The sequence below is a fragment of the Pseudophryne corroboree genome, chromosome 6 (assembly GCF_028390025.1).
Source record: "Pseudophryne corroboree isolate aPseCor3 chromosome 6, aPseCor3.hap2, whole genome shotgun sequence".
NCBI classification, from domain to species: Eukaryota; Metazoa; Chordata; class Amphibia; order Anura; family Myobatrachidae; genus Pseudophryne; species Pseudophryne corroboree.
In genome coordinates this window covers 379,783,837-379,810,396 of record NC_086449.1, presented here as the reverse complement: position 1 = coordinate 379,810,396, position 26,560 = coordinate 379,783,837, and the positions used below count along the sequence as shown (strand labels likewise).

At 45.3% G+C, this 26,560-nt stretch overlaps 1 protein-coding gene across 1 annotated transcript in view; it reads left to right on the top strand.

Annotated features, from left to right (window-relative positions):
- Positions 1-26,560, top strand: part of LOC134934577 (collagen alpha-1(VII) chain-like) — an 817,258-nt gene that overhangs the window by 23,572 nt on the left and 767,126 nt on the right. The window contains exons 5-7 of the mRNA XM_063929986.1: positions 12,269-12,362; positions 14,184-14,357; positions 15,370-15,530. Coding sequence (XP_063786056.1) covers positions 12,269-12,362; positions 14,184-14,357; positions 15,370-15,530 — 429 coding nt within the window. The remainder of the gene's footprint in view (positions 1-12,268; positions 12,363-14,183; positions 14,358-15,369; positions 15,531-26,560) is intronic.

Below are 26,560 nucleotides of genomic sequence, written 5' to 3'. Positions count from 1 at the left end.
TGATAAAGAGATAGTATACTCGTAACTAGTATGTATGTATAAAGAAAGAAAAAAAAACCACGGTTAGGTGGTATATACAATTATGGACGGGCTGCCGAGTGCCGACACAGAGGTAGCCACAGCCGTGAACTACCGCACTGTACTGTGTCTGCTGCTAATATATAGACTGGTTGATAAAGAGATAGTATACTCGTAACTAGTATGTATGTATAAAGAAAGAAAAAAAAACCACGGTTAGGTCACTGGTATATACAATTATGGACGGGCTGCCGAGTGCCGACACAGAGGTAGCCACAGCCGTGAACTACCGCACTGTACTGTGTCTGCTGCTAATATATAGACTGGTTGATAAAGAGATAGTATACTCGTAACTAGTATGTATGTATAAAGAAAGAAAAAAAAACCACGGTTAGGTGGTATATACAATTATGGACGGGCTGCCGAGTGCCGACACAGAGGTAGCCACAGCCGTGAACTACCGCACTGTACTGTGTCTGCTGCTAATATATAGACTGGTTGATAAAGAGATAGTATACTCGTAACTAGTATGTATGTATAAAGAAAGAAAAAAAAACCACGGTTAGGTGGTATATACAATTATGGACGGGCTGCCGAGTGCCGACACAGAGGTAGCCACAGCCGTGAACTACCGCACTGTACTGTGTCTGCTGCTAATATATAGACTGGTTGATAAAGAGATAGTATACTCGTAACTAGTATGTATGTATAAAGAAAGAAAAAAAAACCACGGTTAGGTGGTATATACAATTATGGACGGGCTGCCGAGTGCCGACACAGAGGTAGCCACAGCCGTGAGCTACCGCACTGTACTGTGTCTGCTGCTAATATATAGACTGGTTGATAAAGAGATAGTATACTCGTAACTAGTATGTATGTATAAAGAAAGAAAAAAAAACCACGGTTAGGTGGTATATACAATTATGGACGGGCTGCCGAGTGCCGACACAGAGGTAGCCACAGCCGTGAACTACCGCACTGTACTGTGTCTGCTGCTAATATATAGACTGGTTGATAAAGAGATAGTATACTCGTAACTAGTATGTATGTATAAAGAAAGAAAAAAAAACCACGGTTAGGTCACTGGTATATACAATTATGGACGGGCTGCCGAGTGCCGACACAGAGGTAGCCACAGCCGTGAACTACCGCACTGTACTGTGTCTGCTGCTAATATATAGACTGGTTGATAAAGAGATAGTATACTCGTAACTAGTATGTATGTATAAAGAAAGAAAAAAAAACCACGGTTAGGTGGTATATACAATTATGGACGGGCTGCCGAGTGCCGACACAGAGGTAGCCACAGCCGTGAACTACCGCACTGTACTGTGTCTGCTGCTAATATATAGACTGGTTGATAAAGAGATAGTATACTCGTAACTAGTATGTATGTATAAAGAAAGAAAAAAAAACCACGGTTAGGTGGTATATACAATTATGGACGGGCTGCCGAGTGCCGACACAGAGGTAGCCACAGCCGTGAACTACCGCACTGTACTGTGTCTGCTGCTAATATATAGACTGGTTGATAAAGAGATAGTATACTCGTAACTAGTATGTATGTATAAAGAAAGAAAAAAAAACCACGGTTAGGTGGTATATACAATTATGGACGGGCTGCCGAGTGCCGACACAGAGGTAGCCACAGCCGTGAACTACCGCACTGTACTGTGTCTGCTGCTAATATATAGACTGGTTGATAAAGAGATAGTATACTCGTAACTAGTATGTATGTATAAAGAAAGAAAAAAAAACCACGGTTAGGTGGTATATACAATTATGGACGGGCTGCCGAGTGCCGACACAGAGGTAGCCACAGCCGTGAACTACCGCACTGTACTGTGTCTGCTGCTAATATATAGACTGGTTGATAAAGAGATAGTATACTCGTAACTAGTATGTATGTATAAAGAAAGAAAAAAAAACCACGGTTAGGTGGTATATACAATTATGGACGGGCTGCCGAGTGCCGACACAGAGGTAGCCACAGCCGTGAACTACCGCACTGTACTGTGTCTGCTGCTAATATAGACTGGTTGATAAAGAGATAGTATACTCGTAACTAGTATGTATGTATAAAGAAAGAAAAAAAAACCACGGTTAGGTGGTATATACAATTATGGACGGGCTGCCGAGTGCCGACACAGAGGTAGCCACAGCCGTGAACTACCGCACTGTACTGTGTCTGCTGCTAATATAGACTGGTTGATAAAGAGATAGTATACTACTAATATTATATATACTGGTGGTCAGGTCACTGGTCACTAGTCACACTGGCAGTGGCACTCCTGCAGCAAAAGTGTGCACTGTTTAATTTTAATATAATATTATGTACTCCTGGCTCCTGCTATAACCTATAACTGGCACTGCAGTAGTGCTCCCCAGTCTCCCCCACAATTATAAGCTGTGTGAGCTGAGCAGTCAGACAGATATATAATATATATAGATGATGCAGCACACTGGCCTGAGCCTGAGCAGTGCACACAGATATGGTATGTGACTGACTGAGTCACTGTGTGTATCGCTTTTTTCAGGCAGAGAACGGATATATTAAATAAACTGCACTGTGTGTCTGGTGGTCACTCACTATATAATATATTATGTACTCCTGGCTCCTGCTATAACCTATAACTGGCACTGCAGTAGTGCTCCCAGTCTCCCCCACAATTATAAGCTGTGTGAGCTGAGCAGTCAGACAGATATATATAATATTATATATAGATAATAGATGATGCAGCACACTGGCCTGAGCCTGAGCAGTGCACACAGATATGGTATGTGACTGAGTCACTGTGTGCTGTGTATCGCTTTTTTCAGGCAGAGAACGGATTATAAATAAAACTGGTGGTCACTATCAGCAAAACTCTGCACTGTACTGAGTACTCCTAATGCTCCCCAAAATTAGTAAATCAAGTGTCTCTCTAATCTATTCTAAACGGAGAGGACGCCAGCCACGTCCTCTCCCTATCAATCTCAATGCACGTGTGAAAATGGCGGCGACGCGCGGCTCCTTATATAGAATCCGAGTCTCGCGATAGAATCCGAGCCTCGCGAGAATCCGACAGCGTCATGATGACGTTCTGGCGCGCTCGGGTTAACCGAGCAAGGCGGGAAGATCCGAGTCGCTCGGACCCGTGAAAAAAAACATGAAGTTCTGGCGGGTTCGGATTCAGAGAAACCGAACCCGCTCATCTCTAAGTATAACACCAGTATGAGTGTATATACTTTTCAGGGTAGTTTCCAGCCTCCTATCTGCTGGATCCTTGAGGGCGGCCGTTTCAGGAGACGGTAACGCCACTTGTTTTGATAAGCGTGTGAGCGCCTTATCCACCCTAGGGGGTGTTTCCCAGCGCGCCCTAACCTCTGGCGGGAAAGGATATAATGCCAATAACTTCTTTGAAATTAGCAGTTTTCTATCGGGGTTAACCCACGCTTCATCACACACTTCATTCAATTCGTCTGATTCTGGAAAAACTACAGGTAGTTTTTTCAGACCCCACATAATACCTCTTTTTGTGGTACATGCAGTATCAGAGATATGTAAAGCCTCCTTCATTGCCGTGATCATATAACGTGTGGCCCTACTGGAAAATACGTTTGTTTCTTCACCGTCGACACTAGATTCGGTGTCCGTGTCTGGGTCTGTGTCGACCGACTGAGGTAAAGGGCGTTTTACAGCCCCTGACGGTGTCTGAGACGCCTGTACAGGTACTAACTGGTTTGCCGGCCGTCTCATGTCGTCAACTGATTTTTGTAATGTGCTGACATTATCACGTAATTCCATAAAAAAAGCCATCCATTCCGGTGTCGACTCCCTAGGGGGTGACATCACCATTACCGGCAATTGCTCCGCCTCCACACCAACATCGTCCTCATACATGTCGACACACACGTACCGACACACAGCAGACACACAGGGAATGCTCTTATCGAAGACAGGACCCCACTAGCCCTTTGGGGAGACAGAGGGAGAGTTTGCCAGCACACACCCAAGCGCTATAAATATATAGGAACAACCCTATAGAAGTGTTGTCTCCCTTATAGCAGCTTAATATATATCAAAAACGCCAAAAAAAAGTGCCCCCCCCCTCTCTTTTTTACCCTGTTTCTGTAGTGCAGTGCAGGGGAGAGTCCTGGGAGCCTTCCTCGCAGCGGAGCTGAGCAGGAAAATGGCGCTGTGTGCTGAGGAGATAGGCCCCGCCCCCTATTTCGGCGGGCTCTTCTCCGGAGTTTGTGAGACCTGGCAGGGGTTAAATACATCCATATAGCCCCAAGGGCTATATGTGATGTATTTTTTAGCCAGAACAAGGTATTCTCATTGCTGCCCAGGGCGCCCCCTGCAGCGCCCTGCACCCTCCGTGACCGCTGGTGTGAAGTGTGTGACAACAATGGCGCACAGCTGCAGTGCTGTGCGCTACCTCATGAAGACTGAAAAGTCTTCTGCCGCCGGTTTCTGGACCTCTTCGCTTTTCGGCATCTGTAAGGGGGTCGGCGGCGCGGCTCCGGGACCGGACTCCATGGCTGGGCCTGTGTTCGATCCCTCTGGAGCTAATGGTGTCCAGTAGCCTAAGAAGCCAATCCATCCTGCACGCAGGTGAGTTCACTTCTTCTCCCCTAAGTCCCTTGTTGCAGTGAGCCTGTTGCCAGCAGGACTCACTGAAAATAAAAAACCTAAAAACTTTTTCTAAGCAGCTCTTTAGGAGAGCCACCTAGATTGCACCCTGCTCGGACGGGCACAAAAACCTAACTGAGGCTTGGAGGAGGGTCATAGGGGGAGGAGCCAGTGCACACCACCTGATCCTAAAGCTTTATTTTTGTGCCCTGTCTCCTGCGGAGCCGCTAATCCCCATGGTCCTGACGGAGTCCCCAGCATCCACTGGGACGTTAGAGAAATATATATATCTATTTCTGCTGCGGGGTACACTGGGCTCCACAGGGAATGACATTGGGGTGTAGAGTAGGATCTTGATCCGAGGCACCAACAGGCTCAAAGCTTTGACCTTCTTCCCAAGATGCATAGCGCCGCCTCCTCTATAACCCCGCCTCCGTGCACAGGAGCTCGGTTTTGTAGTTGGTGCCATGCAGTAAGCAGGCATACAACAGGGGGGCTACTCCAGCAGCCCTGAGAGAAGCTTTTAAAAGAATATTGAAGACTTCAAGGGCTGCAGCAGAGACACTGACTGTGTTAGCTGTCAGTCAGACATCTCCTGCTGCAGCTCCATCACCTCCCCCAGCGGCACTGTGTACACTCCCGCGCCCTGGTTGCCGGGTATCTAGAGCGGAGGCTCCATTTTTCTTCCAAGTTAGTCACACACACGACCGCTGTTCTCCCGGATCGCGTGGCCGCACTCAGGGAGGAGGAATTGCGATCCCGTGCGGCCGGTGGGAGGTGGGCCGCTCGCGCTGGTGTGGACACTGTGGTAGTACAGGGACGCCACTAGACCACCAGGGCATGGGCACAGGTCGGTTTTCTCTCATAAAACCGTTTTATTAAGCCCCCAGTACCCAGTGGTGAAGTCCAGCAGAGGGCTAAGGCTTTGACCTGTTGCCCTCCCCCAGCCCCAGGGTGCCATTTAGAGTAAATGTTCCCACCCTGGAGCTGCATATCTCTCTCTCCCTCACTTCCTGTCTGCTTTTGGGCGCCATTATAGCAAGTAGAGCTGATCCTGGGACTGCTTGGGCAAATCCTCCTCTGTAAAGCCGCCTGCCTGTCAGCGCTGTGCATTTTACAGGACACTGAAGTATTCTACATGTCTGCTGACAGTGTTAGTTAAGAAAAGGTGCATTTAGTCAGGGTTATTTAGTACAAGTATCCTGTGATATACATCCAGTCTTTACTGTGCATTGTTATATCTATTAAGTGTATAGCTATACTTAGTACTACTACTTAGTACTACTATGATGAAAACCAGTGCAGTTTTATTGCATGTCATAATTTCTGCATTGTACAAACTGTGACTCTGTGTGTGCATATAGCTGCTGTGTGACCTCCATTTTGTGTATCTCACTCAGATTGCTATCCCTATATTCTATAACCTGAGGGGGATAAGTGTGTCAGGTTTATCATAATATAGGCAGTTCACAGGACATACTCAGTGTGTATTTTTCTCTGTGAGATTTAGTCACCATATAGCTCTTGAATTCCCTATTTGTGCTGATACACTGCACAGGGGGTTCTTGTCAGGTATTGTGCGGCTGATATGGGGGGGGGGTCATTCCGAGTTGATCGTAGCTGTGCTAAATTTAGCACAGCTACAATCATTCACACTGACATGCGGGGGGACGCCCAGCACAGGGCCAATCCCCCCCGCATGTCAGTGCCAGCCCCCCTTCCCCCGCAGAAGTGCAAAAGCATCGCACTGCGGCATCGGCGCATGCACAGTTCCAACCCGATCACTGCGCTGCGACAAACTGCAGCAAGCGATCGGGTCGGAATGACCCCATTGTACTCTGTTGCCTTGCATTGAGCTTTTGATTGTCAGCTACAAAGGGCAACGGAGCTGGGGCTGATCCCACATTGCGTGGTGGTGACGCTGCAGACACATTTGAGGATAACATAGCAGCTCAGGGTTCAGGTTCTGGGGGTTCCTTACTCCCCAGTGGGACTGTAGCAACGGGGGTGCAAAATGACCCACCTTGAGCTACCTTCTCCACGCTATTGAATATGCTGGTATCTAGACTAACGCCCCCTATGGGACCTCCTGTGCCTGTACAACCGCTTATGGTTCCTGCGGTTAACCCGCCGTGAGCAGATCAACTGTCCAATCAGTTACTGCAATTGAACCAATCACTGACTGCACAAAAGTCTAACCCTCGTCCACCTAAGACCAAGGGGTCCTCTAAGCGGGCAATTACTTCCTCACAATCCACCAATGTCCCAGACACCTCGTCTGATGAGGATGGCGTTTATACGAACCCCACAGATTCTGATCCTGATGCCTCTGATGGGGAAGTTGTTTCGCAGGTGGATGTTCCTGACTTTTTAGAGGCTATCAGGCTCATTCTTCAGGTTGATGATGAACCGGAGCCTGACGCTGCCCCTAAGAAACTGGACAGGTTTAGACGTCAGAAGGTGGTTAAACAAGTTTTACCTCACTCTGAACATTTAGTTGACATGCGTCAGGAGTCCTGGGAAAATCCAGGAAAGAAGTTCACGCCTCACAAGAAGATGCTGGCTCACTACCCCCTCGCTGCGGAGCTTAGTAAAAATTAGGAAAACCCCCCGCCAGTGGATTCGCAAGTGGCGCGGCTGGTAATATCCTCAGCTCTGCCTGTAACTACCATCACGTCCTTGAGAGAGCCGACGGACAAGCGTGTGGAGGGTTGTTTGAAGGCAATTTACACCCTAAACGCTCGGTGCATAGGCCCACTATTGCAGCGACATGGGCTGCAGAAGCTGTGGTAGCGTGGGCTCAGGAGCTGGAGGCGGAGTTGCCTTCTAATGCTTCTGATCATGCTAGACAATGCCTGTCGTATATTGTTACTGCGTCTCATTACATTAAGGAGGCGGCTTCTGATGCCGGTATTCTGGCGGCCAAGGCTTCTACAATGTCCATTTTGGCTCGCCGAATTCTCTAGTTACGGTCCTGGTCTGTGGACATGGACTCTAAGAAAACCCTGGAGGTACTCCCCTTCAAAGGAGACATTCTTTTCGGAGAAGACCTCAACAAGATAGTGGCTGACTTAGTGTCTGCTAAAACAGCATGTCTTCCTAGTACTGCTCCTTCTGGGCAGAAGGCTAAGAGTACTTCCTTTCGCTCCTTTCATCCTTCAGGGAAAGCAAAAGGTCAGTTGTACCCAAAACAGGTTCGCACTTCCAAACCTAATAAACCCAAACGGGCCTTGGCTGCCCATCAGCCTGCTTCTAAAACTGACAAGCCTGCTGCTTGATGGGGCGTGCCTCCCTCTGGGGGATACCAGAGTGGGGGGCCAACTTCTAGGGTTTACCCAGGAATGGTTGAAGACCACTTCCGATGCCTGGGTACAGGAAGTTGTCACACAAAGTTACGCCGTATCCTTCAAGAAACGTCCCCCTCATCGATTTTGCCTGACAGACGTCCCTTTGGATCAGGTGAAGGCAAAAACTATTCATTCAGTGGTACAGTCCCTCCTGGACACAGGAGTACAGGTGCCTTTGGCTCAGAGAGGCAAGGGGTACTATTCACTGCTGTTCCTAGTCCCGAAACCGAATGGGTCTTCCAGGCCCATTCTCAACCTCAAGTCCTTGAACAAATTTGTGAAGGTCTCCAAGTTTCGTATGGAAACTCTTCGCTCTATTATTCTGGCCTTGGAGCCTGGGGGAGTATATGGTCTCACTGGACATACAGGATGCTTACCTGCATATTCCCATTGCAGTGTCGCATCAGCAGTACCTGAGGTTTGCGGTTGGCAACCTCCATTACCAATTTCGGGCGTTACCTTTTGGTTTGACCATGGCTCCGCGAGTCTTCACCAAGGTCATGGCGGTAATGACGGCTGTACTCCGCCGTCAAGTGGTCAGGATCCTACCGTACTTGGACGCCTTGTTGGTCCTGGCATATTCCCCAGCGATTCTCCTACGCCATCTGGATCTGACTATCCAGTTTTCTGCAAGCCCACGGGTGGCTCATCAACTGGAAGAAATCCTCCCTGGTCTCTGCTCAGAGCATGGTGCACCTGGGGGCGTTGTTGGACACTCACAACCAGCGGTTGTTCTCGTCTCAGGAGAAAGTACTGAAGCTTCAGGACAGGATTCGATGCTTCCTATCTCGTCCGCAAGTGTCGATACATTCGGCAATGCAAGTGCTAGGTCTCATGGTGTCGGCTTTCGACATGGTGGAGTACGCTCAATTCCATTCCTGCCCTCTCCAGAAGCTGATTCTTGCCAAGTGGGACAGCCTTCCTCACCGGATCAGGGGGGTAATTCTGAGTTGATCGCAGCAGCAATTTTGTTAGCAATTGGGCAAAACCATGTGCACTGCAGGGGAGGCAGATATAACATGTGCAGAGAGAGTTAGATTTGGGAGGGTTATATGGTTTCTGTGCAGGGTAAATACTGGCTGCTTTATTTTTATACTGCAATTTAGATTTCAGTTTGAATACACCCCACCCAAATCTAACTCTCTCTGCACGTTATATCTGCCCTCCTGCAGTGCACATGGTTTTGCCCAACTGCTAACAAAATTGCTGCTGCGATCAACTCAAAATTAGGCTCCAGGTCTCAAATGATCTCATTGTCTCCGGAGGTCTGTCTGTCACTGAGCTGGTGGCTTTCAGGACCAATGATTGAGCAGGGGTCGTCCCTTCTGGATCTCCAGCTGGGTCCTTCTGACGATGGATGCCAGTCTGAGAGGTTGGGGCACGGTGTTGGAGCAACACTCCCTTCAGGGTCGGTGGACCAAGGAGGAGTCTCTCCTCCCGATAAACATTCTGGAATTGCGGGCGGTGTTCAACTCTTTGAACTTGGCTCAGCATTTGATACAGAACAGACCTGTTCAAGTACAGTCAGACAACGCCACCATGGTGGCGTTCATCAATCATCAAGGTGGCACTCGAAGCCGCATGGCAATGAGGGAAGTATCCATCTGCCAGCCATAGCAGCAGTGTTCATTCCGGGGGTCCTAAACTGGGAAGCGGACTTTCTCAGTTGTCAGGACGTACACACCGGAGAGTGTAGCCTCCATCCAGAAGTGTTTCAACTCCTCGTGGACAAGTGGGGCCTTCCAGATGTGGACCTGATGGCATCTCGACACAATCACAAGGTTCCGGTCAAGGACAAGGGATCCTCAGGCAGCGTTTCGTGGACGCACTGGCAATTCCATGGAACTTTCGGCTGCCATACGTGTTCCCTCGGGTGTCACTCCTGCCCAGAGTAATAAGGAAGTTCAAGCAAGAAGGAGGAATCCTACTTCTGATCGCTCCAGAGTGCCCCAGACTGCATTGGTTCTCAGACCTTCAGGGTCTCTTGATAGGGCGTCCTCTTCTACTTCCACAGTACCCAGATCTCCTCGTTCAGGGCCCCTGTGTATATCAGGATTTAGCCCGATTGGCTTTGACGGCGTGGCTCTTGAAGCTTCTGTCTTAAGGGCCAAAGGATTTTCTGAGGCGGTCATTCAAACCATGTTGAAGGCCCGGAAACCGACTTCTGCTCGGATTTATCATAGGGTCTGGAATTCTTACTTTGCTTGGTGTGCATCTAACAATCATGACGCTTACAAGTTTAGTACGTCCAAACTTTTGGCCTTTCTGCAACAGGGCTTGGACTTGGGCCTTCGTCTGGCCTCTATCAAGGTTCATATTTCTGCCTTGTCGATTTGGTTCCAGAGGATAATTGCGATGTTACCTGATGTACATATGTTCACTCAGTGTGTTGCAACTTCAGCCTCCTTATATCCCGCCTGTGGCGTTGCAAGGGTCTCCGTTTGAGCCTCTTGAATCTGCAGAGCTTAAGTGGTTTTCTCTTAGGGTGTTGTTTCTGCTGGCTATTGCCTCTGCTAGATGAGTGTCAGATCTGGGTGCCTTGTCTTGTAGGTCTCCATATCTGATCTTTCACCGTGATCGGGCAGTTCTTAGAACACGTCCCGGGTACTTACCTAAGGTGGTGTCTTCTTTCCACCTTAATCAGGAGATTGTGGTTCCGGCCTTTGCATCTCCTTACTTGTCTTCCAAAGAGCGGTCTTTGGATGTGGTACGGGCTCTCCGTATCTATGTGAAGAGAACTGCCTCCATCAGGAAGTCGAATTCTTTCTTTGTTCTGTTTGGTTTTCACAAACGTGGCTGGCCTGCTCACAAGCAGACCCTGGCCAGATGGATTAGAATGGTGATTGCACGTGTTTATGTACAGGCTGGCCTTCCAGCTCCTGCTACCATAAAGGCCCATTCTACTCGGTCGGTTGGACCTTCTTGGGCGGCCTGCCGTGGTGCGACCCTTGCACAATTGTGCAGGGCAGCTACGTGGTCTTCAGTGACCACGTTCATAAGGTTCTATGCCTTCGATACTTCCGCCTCCCAGGATGCTTCCTTTGGACGCTGGGTTCTTGTGCCTGCTACAGTGCGTCCCATCCCATAAGGAACTGCTTTAGAACATCCCCAATGTCATTCCCTGTGAAGCCCAGTGTACTCCGCAGCAGAAAACGAGAATTATGGTAAGAACTTACCGTTGTTAAATCTCTTTCTGCGAGGTACACTGGGCTCCACAGGGCACCCACCCTGACGCACTTAACTTCCTTGGGTTGGTATGGCATTAGCCTCTGACTTTTTCTCCTGTCGTGAGAATGTGGTGTATGTGGCTACTAACAGTTGTCGTCTCTTTTGCCTGCTACTGCATTGGACTGGTTAACAAAAACTGAGCTCCTGTACACGGAGGCGGGGTTATAGAGAAGGCGGCGCTATGCATCTTGGGAAGAAGGTCAAAGCTTTGAGCCTGTTGGTGCCTCGGATCAAGATCCTACTCTACACCCCAATATCATTCCATGTGGAGCCCAGTGTACCTCGCAGAAATAATTTTAACAACAGTAAGTTCTTACCATAAATCTCGTTATATATACCCTAGCCCAGGCCTGGCCAACCTGTGGCTCTCCAGCTGTTGTGAAACTACACCTCCCAGCATGCTCTGCCACAGTTTCAGCATTTCCTAACAGCACAAGTGTAGCTGGGCATGCTGGGACGTGTAGTTTCACAACAACTGGAGAGCCACAGGTTGGCCAGGGCTGCCCTAGCCCTTCCTCACTGCTGCCAGCTAGAGTTTCCCATTTTGTTAAGGACATTTCTATACATTTGTCTGCAGCTGCAGAGGCTGCCTTGGCCCCGGTTTGTCTGGACCCAGGGCAACAATCTTGGCATTTCCCCCCTGATGGCGGCTCTGCTGCATCTGAATCAGACCCCAGTACTCAAAGTGAGCAGCAAGCCATGATTGGTTTGCTGGTAGTGTCCTTTATGAAATGGCCGTTTCTGATTGGCGGAGCCAGAATCCCTTTTGATTTTGGCCCGCTTGGGTCAGATTGGGATCATGACAGGGGCAGCCCCTCTACAGTTTCAAATCTGGAGATTTTGATTCTTGCACTTTGAAGTGCTGTTTAGCCTTTAGTAAATTACAAGGATTAGAAACTGCACACCAAAAAGGTCCGATTTGAGCAAATCACACTTCGGCAAATTTCCCCAAAGATTTAAAAGTAAAATGGAGTTCTGCTGCTTCTTTCAGGTTACATTTTATAGCTTTACTTGAACTTTTGTTTAATTTTTTTTGTATCTCAATTTCTTTCCTAAACAGATTGTTTTACTACTAACAGATGGTAAATCTGGTGACTTGGTGGAAGAGAAAGCCCAACAGTTGCAAGACAGAGGTGTTACAATTTTTGCTATAGGTTGGTAAGGTTTTTATTTTATAGAAAATGTTGTCAGCGATAATATTGTGAGTGCATGATTAGAACAGCAGTATGTGCAATTCACCTAATGCTGAATTCTAATATTAAGGCATAAAATCCTTCCTAAAAAAATGTATTACATACTACTGTATGTTTCTAAAGCGGCAGATAATATATAGCCTGCGAATATAAGGCCTGATTCAGAGAAGTACGCTAATGCAGCTGCAAGTGCGATTTTCTGCGCAACGCAACTGCAGATATCAGCAAGTGATGCTGCCGCCAGAAATGAAAAGAGATGTCCACCGGAGCAACCGCAACTAAGTCGCAATTGCGTACACATACGCAGCCTATACGCAAGAACAAGGAACATCAGGCTAAAGGGTGGGCCGATGGTTTACGCAGACTGGACCTGGCAGTAGTCACAGAGGCACCATGTTCTTGTATGTTAGGGTTCGCAGCTGGCATCATATACATGCCTGAAAACGGCCATGACATGACTGTGTTTTAACAACCACTCCCCACTAACACCTTGTTAGCACCCCCAAACAGTCACTTCCTGTCAATCACTTTGTGCAGGAGTCCTCATTGGGGGTTCACAGCACCACCTTGACGCATGCACAATGCGAATGCAGCACATGCGCAGTCTGCCAATAATCGCTCAGTTCCATGGAACATCGACTTTTCGTACTTTTCTGAATCAGGCCCATAGTCCCCATCCGTATACACATTTACAGCTGCCTGGATTGTCAGATGCAGTCCCTCTTTATGGATAGCATACTTATTGGTGAAGAAGCTTAAGAATAATGAGAAATAAAACAAATTCTGGTGCTTACAATTACATTGAGATCATTCGAGTAAATTATATACAGCATTGTTTTTTGTTTCATGTGTATTTATTAAGTGAAATTGATAAGGAAATGGCTGTTTCTGCATGATTTAGACACCTTTTTATTATCAGGGCAATTAATCAAAGGCTGAATGCCGGAGATATCACAGAACTCAGCTTACTTAGTTACCACAGTCCCCATAAATGCAGCCTTGCTAATTCTAATTTATCAAGTTCCATTAAGCACGTTTTTCTGAGCTTGATCCATATAGTTAACATAATCATGAGATAACATTATTCATTGTAATTTTAACCTACAGGCTACGGTATCACCAGAGAGAGAGATCTTCCAATCCCATCTTCGCAGCCTTGAGTGTGCGCGTGCCCATACAAACACTTACATCATCATGGCAATAAAAAGCAGTGAAGGAGTTTTTAATGGGGAAAAAGTTATTGCTGGGACAGTCTCCTTCTGGAGGCATTGTCCCATCATGACTTTAGTGGTAAATTGCCCTGTTAAACGATCTACTATCTTTGAGAATAATGTAGAAAGAATGCAGACATTGGGGGTAATTAAGAGTTGATCGCAGCACAACTCTCTCTGCACATGTTATATCTGCCCCCCTGCAGGGCACATGGTTTTGCCCAGCTGCTAACAAATTTGCTGATTCGATCATCTCTGAATTAGACCCTTTATTAGGCTTCATTGGCTGATCATAGTTATTAGGCTTGATATTCTCCGGACATTTGGTCTAATTTGCTCTGACATACTATATGCAAGCAGAATGACCTTACAGCTAACCTGTAATATCATTTTATCATTGTAAGCAATATTTGAAAACAAAATATGTAATGCCTTGTAAAAATATTTAGTTGTGACTTCAGCTTGTACCCATAATGCGTTTCATCATTCATGATGACTTCATCAGGGCATGGTGATATCTTTGATTACAAACCTAATACATGTTTACATCTTTTATCTTTGTCTTTTCCAGGTATAAAGAATGCAGACAGAAGTGAACTGATAAAGATTGCTTCTGACCCTAGTGAAGAACATATCATTATTGTGAGTGATTACTGGTCCTTATTTGATATACTGTCCAGGATCTCCAGAAGAGTATGCTTCACGGCCTCTGAGCCCCCAAGACCAATCAAACAGATTGTACAAAGTGAGTTTGCTGAGCCGGTATAGTTCTCCTGACAAGTGAGCTAGGACTTTAGGCTGGCAGACTTAAGTGCATGGGACTATTTCTTAGGACTGTGGGACCTGCAACTGAGGCAGACCTCCACAAAGGAAGAAAGCTGATTCCATCATATCATGACACAGCTTCAGCCAGCCAATACAATGACAAGTGAAAGTCTCAGCATGATTAATGTGTCAGCCTAAAGAAGTGGCATGCTGCACGAACCCTAGTAAAGGGGGATACATCTATTGTCTAGAAATTAAAATAAGGGACCTATCCTGTAAGAAATTTCCTTTTGAATTATGTACCTGATATAGAGGTGGATGCAGGACTGATCAGTGCTGCGTCTTTGGTCGCAGTGGATCTGAGAAGTTATGTTAATGCAGCAACAGGCTTTTTGTAAAAATACTCCCATTGCCGTCTTGTCAGATCCGATGCCTGCTCCCGAAGGCGCAGCATTGGCTTACCATCGCATCCATTGCATGGACCATTGAATATCTGTTGCTAATAATGTCAAGCTGCTTAGGTCAGTGAATCTGCATCCGATGATGCAGTCGCTGGCTTCAGCATGCTCCTAAAATGACGGCTATACACCAGCATTTTAAACGCTTCTCCCCATCACCACTCCTAAATTGCCGCAGACCGTCAGTCCGGTTGTGGCTTCCCCCACCCTGCAACCAGAGCCACAGTAGGCACATTCGCATGGCACATGTGCACTGTAGATCCAACTCTCGCGCAGTAAAAAAAATAATCGTAGCCCAATTGGTCCAGCGTCCAACTCTAAATCATGCTCTCAGTGAGTAGTTTAGCAGACAAATACATAAAATCACTTCTGGGGAACCACAGGAAGTGGTTTCCATAGACTCAACAATTATCTTAAATATCGTAGCATGGAACCTTTAACATGCATTCACATATCTAAACTAGAAATCCCGGAAGCCCGTTTATTTTGTTTGTTTCGTTTGGCTGTCTTTGACACATCTTATGTTTCTTTTAGCTGAAGAAATTATTGGCCCTAGAGATCTAATTGTGAGTGAGCAGAGTTACAATTCCATGCGTGTCACATGGAGCCCAGCCACAGGTGACGTTGTAGGGTATCAAGTTGTCCTGAATTCTATCACAGCTTCTGGACGTCTTAATACAAATGACCAGAGACAGGTAAGTAGTGGAAATAAGTGACAACTGAAACCCTTCAATCTTGCATAAGATACCACATATGTATTTGCTCAATGACATAAACAAAATGCAACAGACAATTCTAAGATCTCTGAATGCTTAATATAATTTTTCTGGTAACTGTAAGAACATATACTAGATTGCCACCAGAAGAATGGAGCGACTTTCAATTAGGCAAGCGATGCAATCTGAATGTTGGACTTTGCTGAGAAATAATGTTAATTTCCTGGAGTATCTGTAAAACTGTAAATACTGACACAAATTCATTTGATGGGAGAGTTTTTAAAGGCTTAAAATAGGAGGGTAACTTAAAATGCACTTAATAGACAAGTAGGTGAAGTTTTGCAAAAAGAGATGCACTCATGAGCCCGTTAATCCTTAGGTGTGGATCTACAGGACATCTTAGGAGATCTTGCTCACTAATACTACTTTCAGACCGTCAGCTAAGAACACGGGTTATTGGCACATGAGCGTGCATAACCCGTGTTCATGTGCGGTCTGAAAGGTGTCAGGGTTGAAATACTTGGTTTGAGCAGGGCTGTTTCTAGCCAATTTGGCTCCCAGTGCGAGATTTAAAAATGCGCCCCCCATGACATAAAAAAAATGTGCCCCCCCCCCCCTCACAACCTAGAGAAAAAAAACTTGTGCGCGCACCCGGGAAGGGGGTGTGGCCTCATTTAAATGGGCATGGCCTAGTCTGAAAAGACTACCTCACAATCCAGTTTTTGACCCTGCTCCAACAGATCACGACCACCACAGGAAAAAAAAAATCTACCATATTAAACCCCACACAGTAATGCCCCCTGCACCATATTATGCCACACACCGCAATGCCCTTGATACATTAAATCCCCACACTACGGCAGGCAAGAGTCCCCATTTCACACATTACGGCAGGTGTCCCCATTTTACACATTGAGAGAGAGAGAGAGAGAGAGAGAATACTTACAGAGGCGATTACCGCTCTTCGGCCCGCCTCACCAGTCGCTCCTCACGCCGGCCTTTCCCTCTTCCTAACTTGGATCCCCCTCTGTACACCGCTCGGGGGTGGGAGTTTCGCGGAGTGACGGGGTTGCGTCGTGACGTAACGACGCAACCGCGTCATTCCGTGAAACTCCGCCCCCCGAGCGGGTTACTCAGGGAGAAATAGGAGGGGGAAGCAGGGAGCCACAGTTAGTGCCGCGGCGGGCGCCCAGTGCGGTTGCACTGCTCGCCTGCCCCAAGAAACGGCCCTGGGTTTGAGTCACCCGGTATTTCAACCCTGGTAGCGAGCAGGGTTTAACTTGTGTTAAACCCGGCTCGCTGTGCGATGTGAATGGGAGCCGGGTCGATGCAACCCGTTTCCCGTTCACTGTGTGTGTACGGGCTGCGCTTGGAGATCATGTGATATCCAAGCGCCGTCACCGCTGATGTCACCAACCCAGCAATATGCCAGGTTGTGTCAGGCTCCCGGTTGCGATCCACCTCAGGCAGTCTGAAAGGGGTATAAGTTTAAGTTTTAACTTGCCAATTTATTGGTTTCACTTTGCTTTGATTACTTATGAAAATAAAATTGCTGTAGTAAGTAAAAGTAAAGTTATTGGAAATTGGTTTCATATATCAAATTAAAGTTTGTATGAATTGAATTTTAACCTATCTCTAGACAAAACATAGTAGATGTACCTGCATGTGAGTACAACCTCTGTGCTGTATGTGACATATGCACTCATTACTGTGGTGTGCTGGGTAACAGATGTATGAGATGCATGAAATTTCTCAGTTCTAGAAGTATTTCTCAAATGATGAAGTGTGTTCCTGTCATGGCAGGATACATATTTTTATTTTGTAAACTCAATATTTATTTATTTAGCAAAAGATGGTAATTGTCGCTGGTGCCTGTGGCTAAGATAAATTAATAATACATGCAAACGGTTGTTAGTCCATGTAAGAGAAAACAATTTGTGTTCCCTAATGCACACTGAGTGAGTAATAATACTACATAATAATCAGATAATACGGAGATCTTAGTTGCGTATATCTGCAGATATAGGGTTAAGCCCCCAGGCCGATCGACAAGGCTTCTCCATTATTATGTGGCCTTACACTGGGCATTTAGACCCAGACATATATTATTGCACACCCTAACACTTTATTAACACTCATGATTTTCCCTATCACTTTGTATATATTTTTGTACACAGAATTACCCCTCCCTTTTAGCACCTGACTGATATTACATCTGATTGAGCAGCTTTCCAATATTTGTGGGTTGTTAGTCCATATTGGTTTTATAAATATACACTTCCCCAATATATGAGTTACTGTCATACTTGAGTTGCCTGTTGTATATTTAGGTACAACACAGGCTATAAAATAAGGGATGGAGAGAGAGAGAGAGATGAACAAGGTAACTGATAGTGTTCTATATAAATTATGTATTGTGCTAATCTGAGATAATTCCTGGTTAGCAAATTGTTCATCTATCAACTGTCCTACACTGGGGGAGATTTACCAGAGCTTGGAGAGAGATAAAATGGAAATAATCAGCTTCTGCCATTTTTTAACACAGCGGTCCATGTACCAAAAATCCACTCCTGTAATCGTTGCAAAGCACGAGGCAGCAAATGCGATTTGTACGAAAAATAGCCCCGCTGAGTAGAGTGAAAATGAAGTCTCCCCCTTGGCGGTGACAGTAGAGATGCATTGTTCATCCTGACACTGTGTACTCTCAACTGCCACCTCCGCTCTCTTGGGTCCCGTACAGCTTCAGCAGTGAGATTTTTTTTCTTTTTACAAACTTTATTAAGAACTGAGAAATGAAACAGAGAGCTCACTTCCTGCTTCTTCACGTGAGGAGAGGCAGATATTGATAGAGGTGAGGAAGAGATGGGCAACTCGGCTCTTTTCCGTGAGCGGCTCTGAACGGTTCAGCTCACGGAAAAGAGACGGTTCTTTTGAACAGCTCACTGGCTCATTAATTACGTTAATATTGGTATTCGGTATTAAAAAAAAATTCTGTTTGGTTTTCTTACCCATTTTTCCATTTCATTAGTGCTCTTAAGAATTAAAATTACCAAAAAGTGAAATTAAACAAACTAAAAGTTATAGTATACTAAGTTTTATAAATAAATACATCATCCAGTACAATTAAATGGAGACATGTATTAATTTTAAGCGCCTTTTAATACCCTTTTTTTAAAATTGTTGTTACATAGTAATAAGGTATTATTTATTAAAGAACAATGTAAATTGTCCCACAAACCATACGTAAGGAAAGTATTGTAAATTTTGTTTACATTTTAAAAAGAGTTTTTTTTAAAGGAGTTAATGTAATAGACTATGTTAATGTTATGGTTGTTGGTTCTCAAGTTCTACACTATTACTAATAGGGTAGAACTTGAGAACCAACAACCATAACATTATACAATCAATTATTCTGGACCCAATTACAGATAACATTAATTCATCCCCTGGTAATATAACACCCACTCCTCCACAGATACTTACCTATGCTGCTTGCATGAGGTTCTGTGGCATCAACCCAAGAAGCTGCAGGCCATCCAAGTGAAAACAGGGCGATAGACACAGCACAACAGTCACGTGCAAAGAATAAAAAGGGGTTGGGCCTCAGATGAGAGGCAGGGCCTCGGGAGGGATGGGAAAATGTATGTTAAGAAAGCAGCACACTGGTGGCTGCTCACGGGGGAGGGAATGGCCACCATGCAGGGAGAGAAGGGCGCGGGCATTGGGCATGCACTACTGCTGGCTGTAATATACAGTACACCACTAGCGCCGGCTCTGTTACTGGAGCGAGTCAGTTCTTCATCACAGTCTGTTAGGAAAGAACCGGAGGGAAGATCCGCCGCTCACTTTAAACGGCTCACAGCTCACTGGGCTCAATAGTGAGCTACCCATCTCTAGTGAGGAAGACTGTGCTGGAGAGGACAGCTGATGGTAAGTGACCTCTCTCTTTAGTAACTATAAGCGATATGTATTGGAATTATTCATTTAGCCCCCTAATATTAGTACATAGACCCCACATCCTGTAAAATGACAGAAACTGATTGCTTGGTACTGTATCTCTGATAAATGATAAATCTGAGTATATATAACATACTGTAAATGCATTCTGTGCTTAGACTTGGGTCCCATTTCCAAGATATCTTCTGCTTTTATTAGCTGGTGACATATCACCAAATCCAGGCCCCAACCACCTGTCCCACTCACACTCAGCTGTCTCAAAACAACATAAAAATCCATCTAACCTCATAAATATCACGTGTCTCCCATCCCCCTCCAAGTCAGTAAAATGTGCCTTATTGAATGCACGCTCTGTTTGTAACAAATTAACATCCATCCATGACCTCTTCATATCTCACAACTTTAATCTGCTGGCTAAAACAGAAACAAGGCTCACACAATCAGACACGGCCTCCCCTGCAGCACTGTCACACAGTGGTTTCTACTTCACACACACATCTAGGCCTAATAATAGTAAAGGTGGTGGGGTTGGAATCTTACTGTCACAATTTTTCACATACACTGTTCTACCTCAGGTTCCATCAATCGCATTCACATCATTTGAAGTTCACTCTATCAGGATTTTCACCCCCTTCTCGTGTTGCAGCTATCTATCGACCTCCTGGGCAACCCAAACAACAATTTCTAGAAGATTTTTCTGCCTGGCTCCCACACTTCTTATCCTCTGACATCTCCACCATCATTATGGGCGATTTCAATATAGCTCTTGACAGTCCACAATCTGTTCATGCCTCCAAATTCCTCTCTCTAACCTCCTCTCTTGGCCTTACCCAATGGTCCGACTCCTCTACTCACCAAGAGGGTCACTGCATTCATCTTGTGTTCACCAGGCTCTGCTCAGTTTCCGAATTCATTAACACTCCTTTCCCTCTCTCTGATCACAACCTGATCACCTTCACAATCTCTTCTATTACTCTAAATTCTATGACACTAAAACCAAGCAAGCCTCCTCTAACCCATAGAAATACTAACAATATACATTTTCAACAACTTTCCACTTCTCTGCAACAACTTCTTTCACCAATCTCTACATTTACCACACCTGACACTGCTGTATCCCACCTGCACCAGTCCCTAGAGAGTGCCCTTGATGAAGTGGCTCCAGCTACCCATCACACTCCACGTAGGCTAAGATGCCAACCATGGCACTCTAAATCAACAAGACACCTACAAAAATTGTCACGTAAAGTAGAACGTCAGTGGCAGAAATCTCAGAATCCAAGTGACTTTCTCACATATAAGACTACCTACCACTCCTATCGTCAGGCCCTGGACACTGCCAAACAAACATATTTCCAATTTCTCATCTCTTATCATGCCACCAACCCCAGGCAACTCTTTAATACATTTAAATCACTTCTTTACACTAACTCACCCCCCCTACTAGTTACTATCAGTGCACAAGAACTTGCTTCCTACTTCAAGGATAAGATTGATAAAATCCGAGATGAAATGGTATGCTCTAACTCAGCCAGTGACCTGCTCAATTCCCTACCTGAACCTTCTGGCACTTTCTCTTCATTTGATCCCACAAGTGAAGATGAAGTATCAACACTTTTTTCATCCTCCTACTCCACTACCTCTCCTCTTGATCCTATACCCTCACAGGTCAGTAAAACTTTGTCTCCTGTGCTTATCCCAACCTTAACTAAAATCTATAATCTCTCTCTCTCTACTGGTATCTTTCCCTCTCTGTTTAAACATGTAGTGATTACTCCCATTCTAAAAAAACACAACTCTGACCCAAACACTCTGTCTAACTACCGTCCCATTTCTCAGCTACCAGGTCCCTCCAAGCTACTTGAGAGACTTGCCTACACTCACCTTACACACTTTCTTTACTCCCACAACTTATTGGACCCACTTCAGTCAGGCTTTCATGCCCAACACTCCATGAAGACGTCACTGACCAAAGTAGTGAACAAGCTAGTCACTGCTAGATCAAAAGGCCATTACACACTACTTATTCTTCTAGATCTCTCTGCTGCTTTTGACACTGTTGACCACTCTCTTCTCATACAAATACTACAATCCCTAAGTATTCAGGACACAGCCCTTACTTGGTTCTCATCCTACCTATCTAATTGCTCTTTCAGTGTTCACTTCCCTGATTCTACCTCCTCTTCTCTACCTCTGTCAGTTGGAGTACCGCAAGGCTCAGTCTTAGGTCCTCTGCTGTTCTCAATCTATACCTCCTCTCTTGGTAAACTAATCAGCTCCTTCGGATTTCAGTATCATTTGTACGCTGATGATACTCAAATCTACCTATCCTCCCCACATTTATCACCATCTGTATTGGCTCGTATCACTGGATGCCTGTCTGCCATTTCATCTTGTTTGTCATCTCGCCACCTCAAACTCAACATTTCCAAAACAGAATTATTTTCCCACCAGCCAAGAGTAGTTACCAACCTGATATCTCCATAACTGTTGAGAATGCAACTATCCACCATACCCCACAAGCTCGCTGCCTAGGTGTCACCCTTGACTCTGAACTATCCTTTGTGCCACACATTCAATCTGTCTCTAAATCATGTTACATGCACCTTAAAAACATATCCAAAATACACCCTTATCTTACACAAGACACTGCAAAAACTCTAATCCATGCACTCATCATCTCCCGCATTGATTTTTGTAATAGTCTCCCTACTGGTCTTCCCAAACATAGGCTCTCACCACTACAATCCATTCTAAATGCAGCTGCGAGGCTAATCTTCCTCGCTAGACGTTCTTCGTCTGCTGATCCGCTCTGTCAGTCCCTCCATTGGTTATCGGTATTCTACCGTGTTAAATATAAAATACTTTTACTTACATACAAGGCTATTAACCAAACTGCACCATCATACAGTTCCTCACTCATCTCAAAATATCTCCCTACCAGACCTCTCCGCTCTGCACAAGATCTGCATCTCTCATCCACATGTATTACCTGTTCCCACTCAAATTACAGTACTTTACCCGGGCTTCACTCACTCTGTGGAATGCCCTCCCATGCACAATAAGACTCTCCTCTAGTCTCCAAACCTTTAAACATTCCCTGAAAACTCATCTCTTCAGACAAGCCTACCAAATTCCAGACCCAGCCACATAACCTTCCATGCTTCCCTATCCAGTTACGTCCTCTCTGTACAGTCCACATAACTTCACATTTTGTCTTCCAACATTGCTGAGTGATCATATCATACAACCCATTAAGAACCTAGCTATCTTGTGGACCATTATATAATAGGTAGCATCTATCCTTGTGTATCAATGCCTATTTCCCTATAGATTGTAAGCTTGCCAGCAGGGCCTTCCTACCTCTATGTCTGTCTGTCTTTGCCCAGTTTTGTTCTATAACTGTTGTTCTAATTGTAAAGCACAATGGAATATGCTGCGATATATAAGAACCTGCTAATAAATAAATAAATAAACTATGGTATGCCAATATTACAAAGTACGGAAAAATCTGATATCCAAAATACTTCTGGTTCCAAGCATTTTGGATATGGGAGACTCAGCCTGTAGTGTAATATGATCTACTCCACACACCCATTGGGCCAACACCAGTGGTGCAAGTAGAAATTTTTTCTTATTGGTATTGGTAGTAAAAATGGGCGTGGTCACGTGCCATGAGGGGGCGTGGCCACACAAAACTAGGGGAGTGGCAACATGACAATAGGGGCATGGCCACATTATGCCACACACTGTAGTGCCCCTTACACATTAGGCCAAACACCGTAATGCCCATTACACATTATGCCACACATCGTAATGCTTATTACACATTATGCCACACACTGTAATGCTAATTACACATTATGCCACACACTGTAATGCCCATTACACATTATGCCAGACACCATAAAACCCATTATGCATTATGCCACACACCATAATGCCCATTAAACATTATGCCACACACTGTAATGCCTTACATATTATACCAAACACCGTAATGCCTATTACATATTATGCTACACACAGTTATGCCACTGACACCATTTTACGTCCCACACACAAAAATGCCTCTTATAAATTACGCCCCAGCTGTGGGCTGGTGTTACTGAGTACCACCACCATAATTCTTAATGGTACTCCGTACCACCCTACTTTTAGCATTGCCCAACACTTACTGCAGTACCAGTAATCAGCCTAAATCTTGATTATCAGAGAAATCTTTACTTTCCAGAGGAATTTCTTCCACAACTGCTACCTCTAATAAACAATTGTGACCATGCATATAAAATGCCTCTGAACCAAAAGAATATATTCAAAAACTTGTTTGTATAAATGGGATACTTGTAATCACGCTTTCTTCAATAAGTTCTGAACTCTGAAGTATGATATAGAAGATGAAATGGATTGGGTACAAAATATCGACAGTCAGGATCCTGACAGGCAGAAGACCCCAACGGCCGGTATCCCGGCACTTCCTGAAAAATTATTTCTACCCTAACCCATCCCTCCCTCCCATAGACTATTCTTAACCTCCCCCTCCCGCAGCCTAACCATAACCATTCCCCTTCCCGCAGCCTAACCCTATACCCCCCCCTCCCCCAGCAGCTTAACCCTGACCCTACCACTAGGGCCTAACCCCAACCCTGGTACTTACCTCCTGGGTGTGTTGGAATTCTGACCATCAGGATCCCACTGTCAGTCTTCTGACTGTCAGGATCCCGACTGTCGGTAGTTTAACAGCACCCCAATGAAATAAAGTGTAGTAAAGTAATACTGATAATGCATCAAATCACCATGATCAGGGGCATAGCCAGTACTTTGTGGACCCCATACAGATGGAGCTGCACTCATCTAGTGCAGCTCCATCGCAAACGTGCACTCCCGGCGGGACTAGATGATCTGGCGCCTAGCCCCGCTATGGGAGTGCACAGAAACGCTCCCATTGTAATGAATGGGGCGCACAGACGGAGCCACGATTAGCGTGGCTCCATCTGTACCAACATTTTGAAGGGGCCCTTTCCCATTGCTTCTAGAGAGACACCTCTTTACAACAGTTGTTCATTTTTTGATCCATAATAGTGTTCTAGTTTGTTTTATGAACAATAGTAGTGTCCTAATTAAGTCACATTGTAGGGCTGCCAGTACACATTATGTAGCATAGTGCCCCAAGTAGGAAATACAGTGCCCCCAGTACATATTATGTAATTGTATAGTGTTCTCCTGTTCATTTTATACCACATTACAATGAGCAGGTCCATGGGCATAACTAGATATATTGTAAGCCCCAAGGCAAAAGTTTGTAAGGGCCTCTATGCATCACACAATGGTGAAAAATGTGTACAACACATGTATCTTTGACAGGGGAGGTTGGCCCCTCTCAGCTCTGGGCCCCAAAGCAGCTGCACTCCCTGAGCTCTCAAGAGGCTATGCCCTTGACCATGATGACATAAACATTTAAGTGCCTCCATAGCAAGTAAATAATGTGCTAGTGGCTTATCTGAATAGTCATAGTTCTTGTAATACTCATCAGAACTATGTAATAAATGGTCTTGTCAATCTATCTGTATTTGTTTTGTCAGATTATGTCGGACCGTGATAAGTACACTTTGCTGATGACGGATTTGAGGCCAACCACAGAGTATTTGTTCACAGTGTTGGCCATCTACCCAAATGTCATTGGGGATTCTGTAACAGTCAGAGGAAAAACTAGCCCCGCTATGGGAGTGCACCGAGACGCTCCCATTGTAGTGAATGGGGCGCACAGACAGCCCTACAATGTGACTATCCTTTGTGCCACACATTCAATCTGTCTCTAAATCATGTTACATGCACCTTAAAAACATATCCAAAATACACCCTTATCTTACACAAGACACTGCAAAAACTCTAATCCATGCACTCATCATCTCCCGCATTGATTTTTGTAATAGTCTCCCTACTGGTCTTCCCAAACATAGGCTCTCTCACCACTACAATCCATTCTAAATGCAGCTGCGAGGCTAATCTTCCTCGCTAGACGTTCTTCGTCTGCTGATCCTCTCTGTCAGTCCCTCCATTGGTTATCGGTATTCTACCGTGTTAAATATAAAATACTTTTACTTACATACAAGGCTATTAACCAAACTGCACCATCATACAGTTCCTCACTCATCTCAAAATATCTCCCTACCAGACCTCTCCGCTCTGCACAAGATCTGCATCTCTCATCCACATGTATTACCTGTTCCCACTCAAATTACAGTACTTTACCCGGGCTTCACTCACTCTGTGGAATGCCCTCCCATGCACAATAAGACTCTCCTCTAGTCTCCAAACCTTTAAACATTCCCTGAAAACTCATCTCTTCAGACAAGCCTACCAAATTCCAGACCCAGCCACATAACCTTCCATGCTTCCCTATCCAGTTACGTCCTCTCTGTACAGTCCACATAACTTCACATTTTGTCTTCCAACATTGCTGAGTGATCATATCATACAACCCATTAAGAACCCAGCAATCTTGTGGACCATTATATAATAGGTAGCATCTATCCTTGTGTATCAATGCCTATTTCCCTATAGATTGTAAGCTTGCCAGCAGGGCCTTCCTACCTCTATGTCTGTCTGTCTTTGCCCAGTTTTGTTCTATAACTGTTGTTCTAATTGTAAAGCACAATGGAATATGCTGCGATATATAAGAACCTGCTAATAAATAAATAAATAAACTATGGTATGCCAATATTACAAAGTACGGAAAAATCTGATATCCAAAATACTTCTGGTTCCAAGCATTTTGGATATGGGAGACTCAGCCTGTAGTGTAATATGATCTACTCCACACACCCATTGGGCCAACACCAGTGGTGCAAGTAGAAATTTTTTCTTATTGGTATTGGTAGTAAAAATGGGCGTGGTCACGTGCCATGAGGGGGCGTGGCCACACAAAACTAGGGGAGTGGCAACATGACAATAGGGGCATGGCCACATTATGCCACACACTGTAGTGCCCCTTACACATTAGGCCAAACACCGTAATGCCCATTACACATTATGCCACACATCGTAATGCT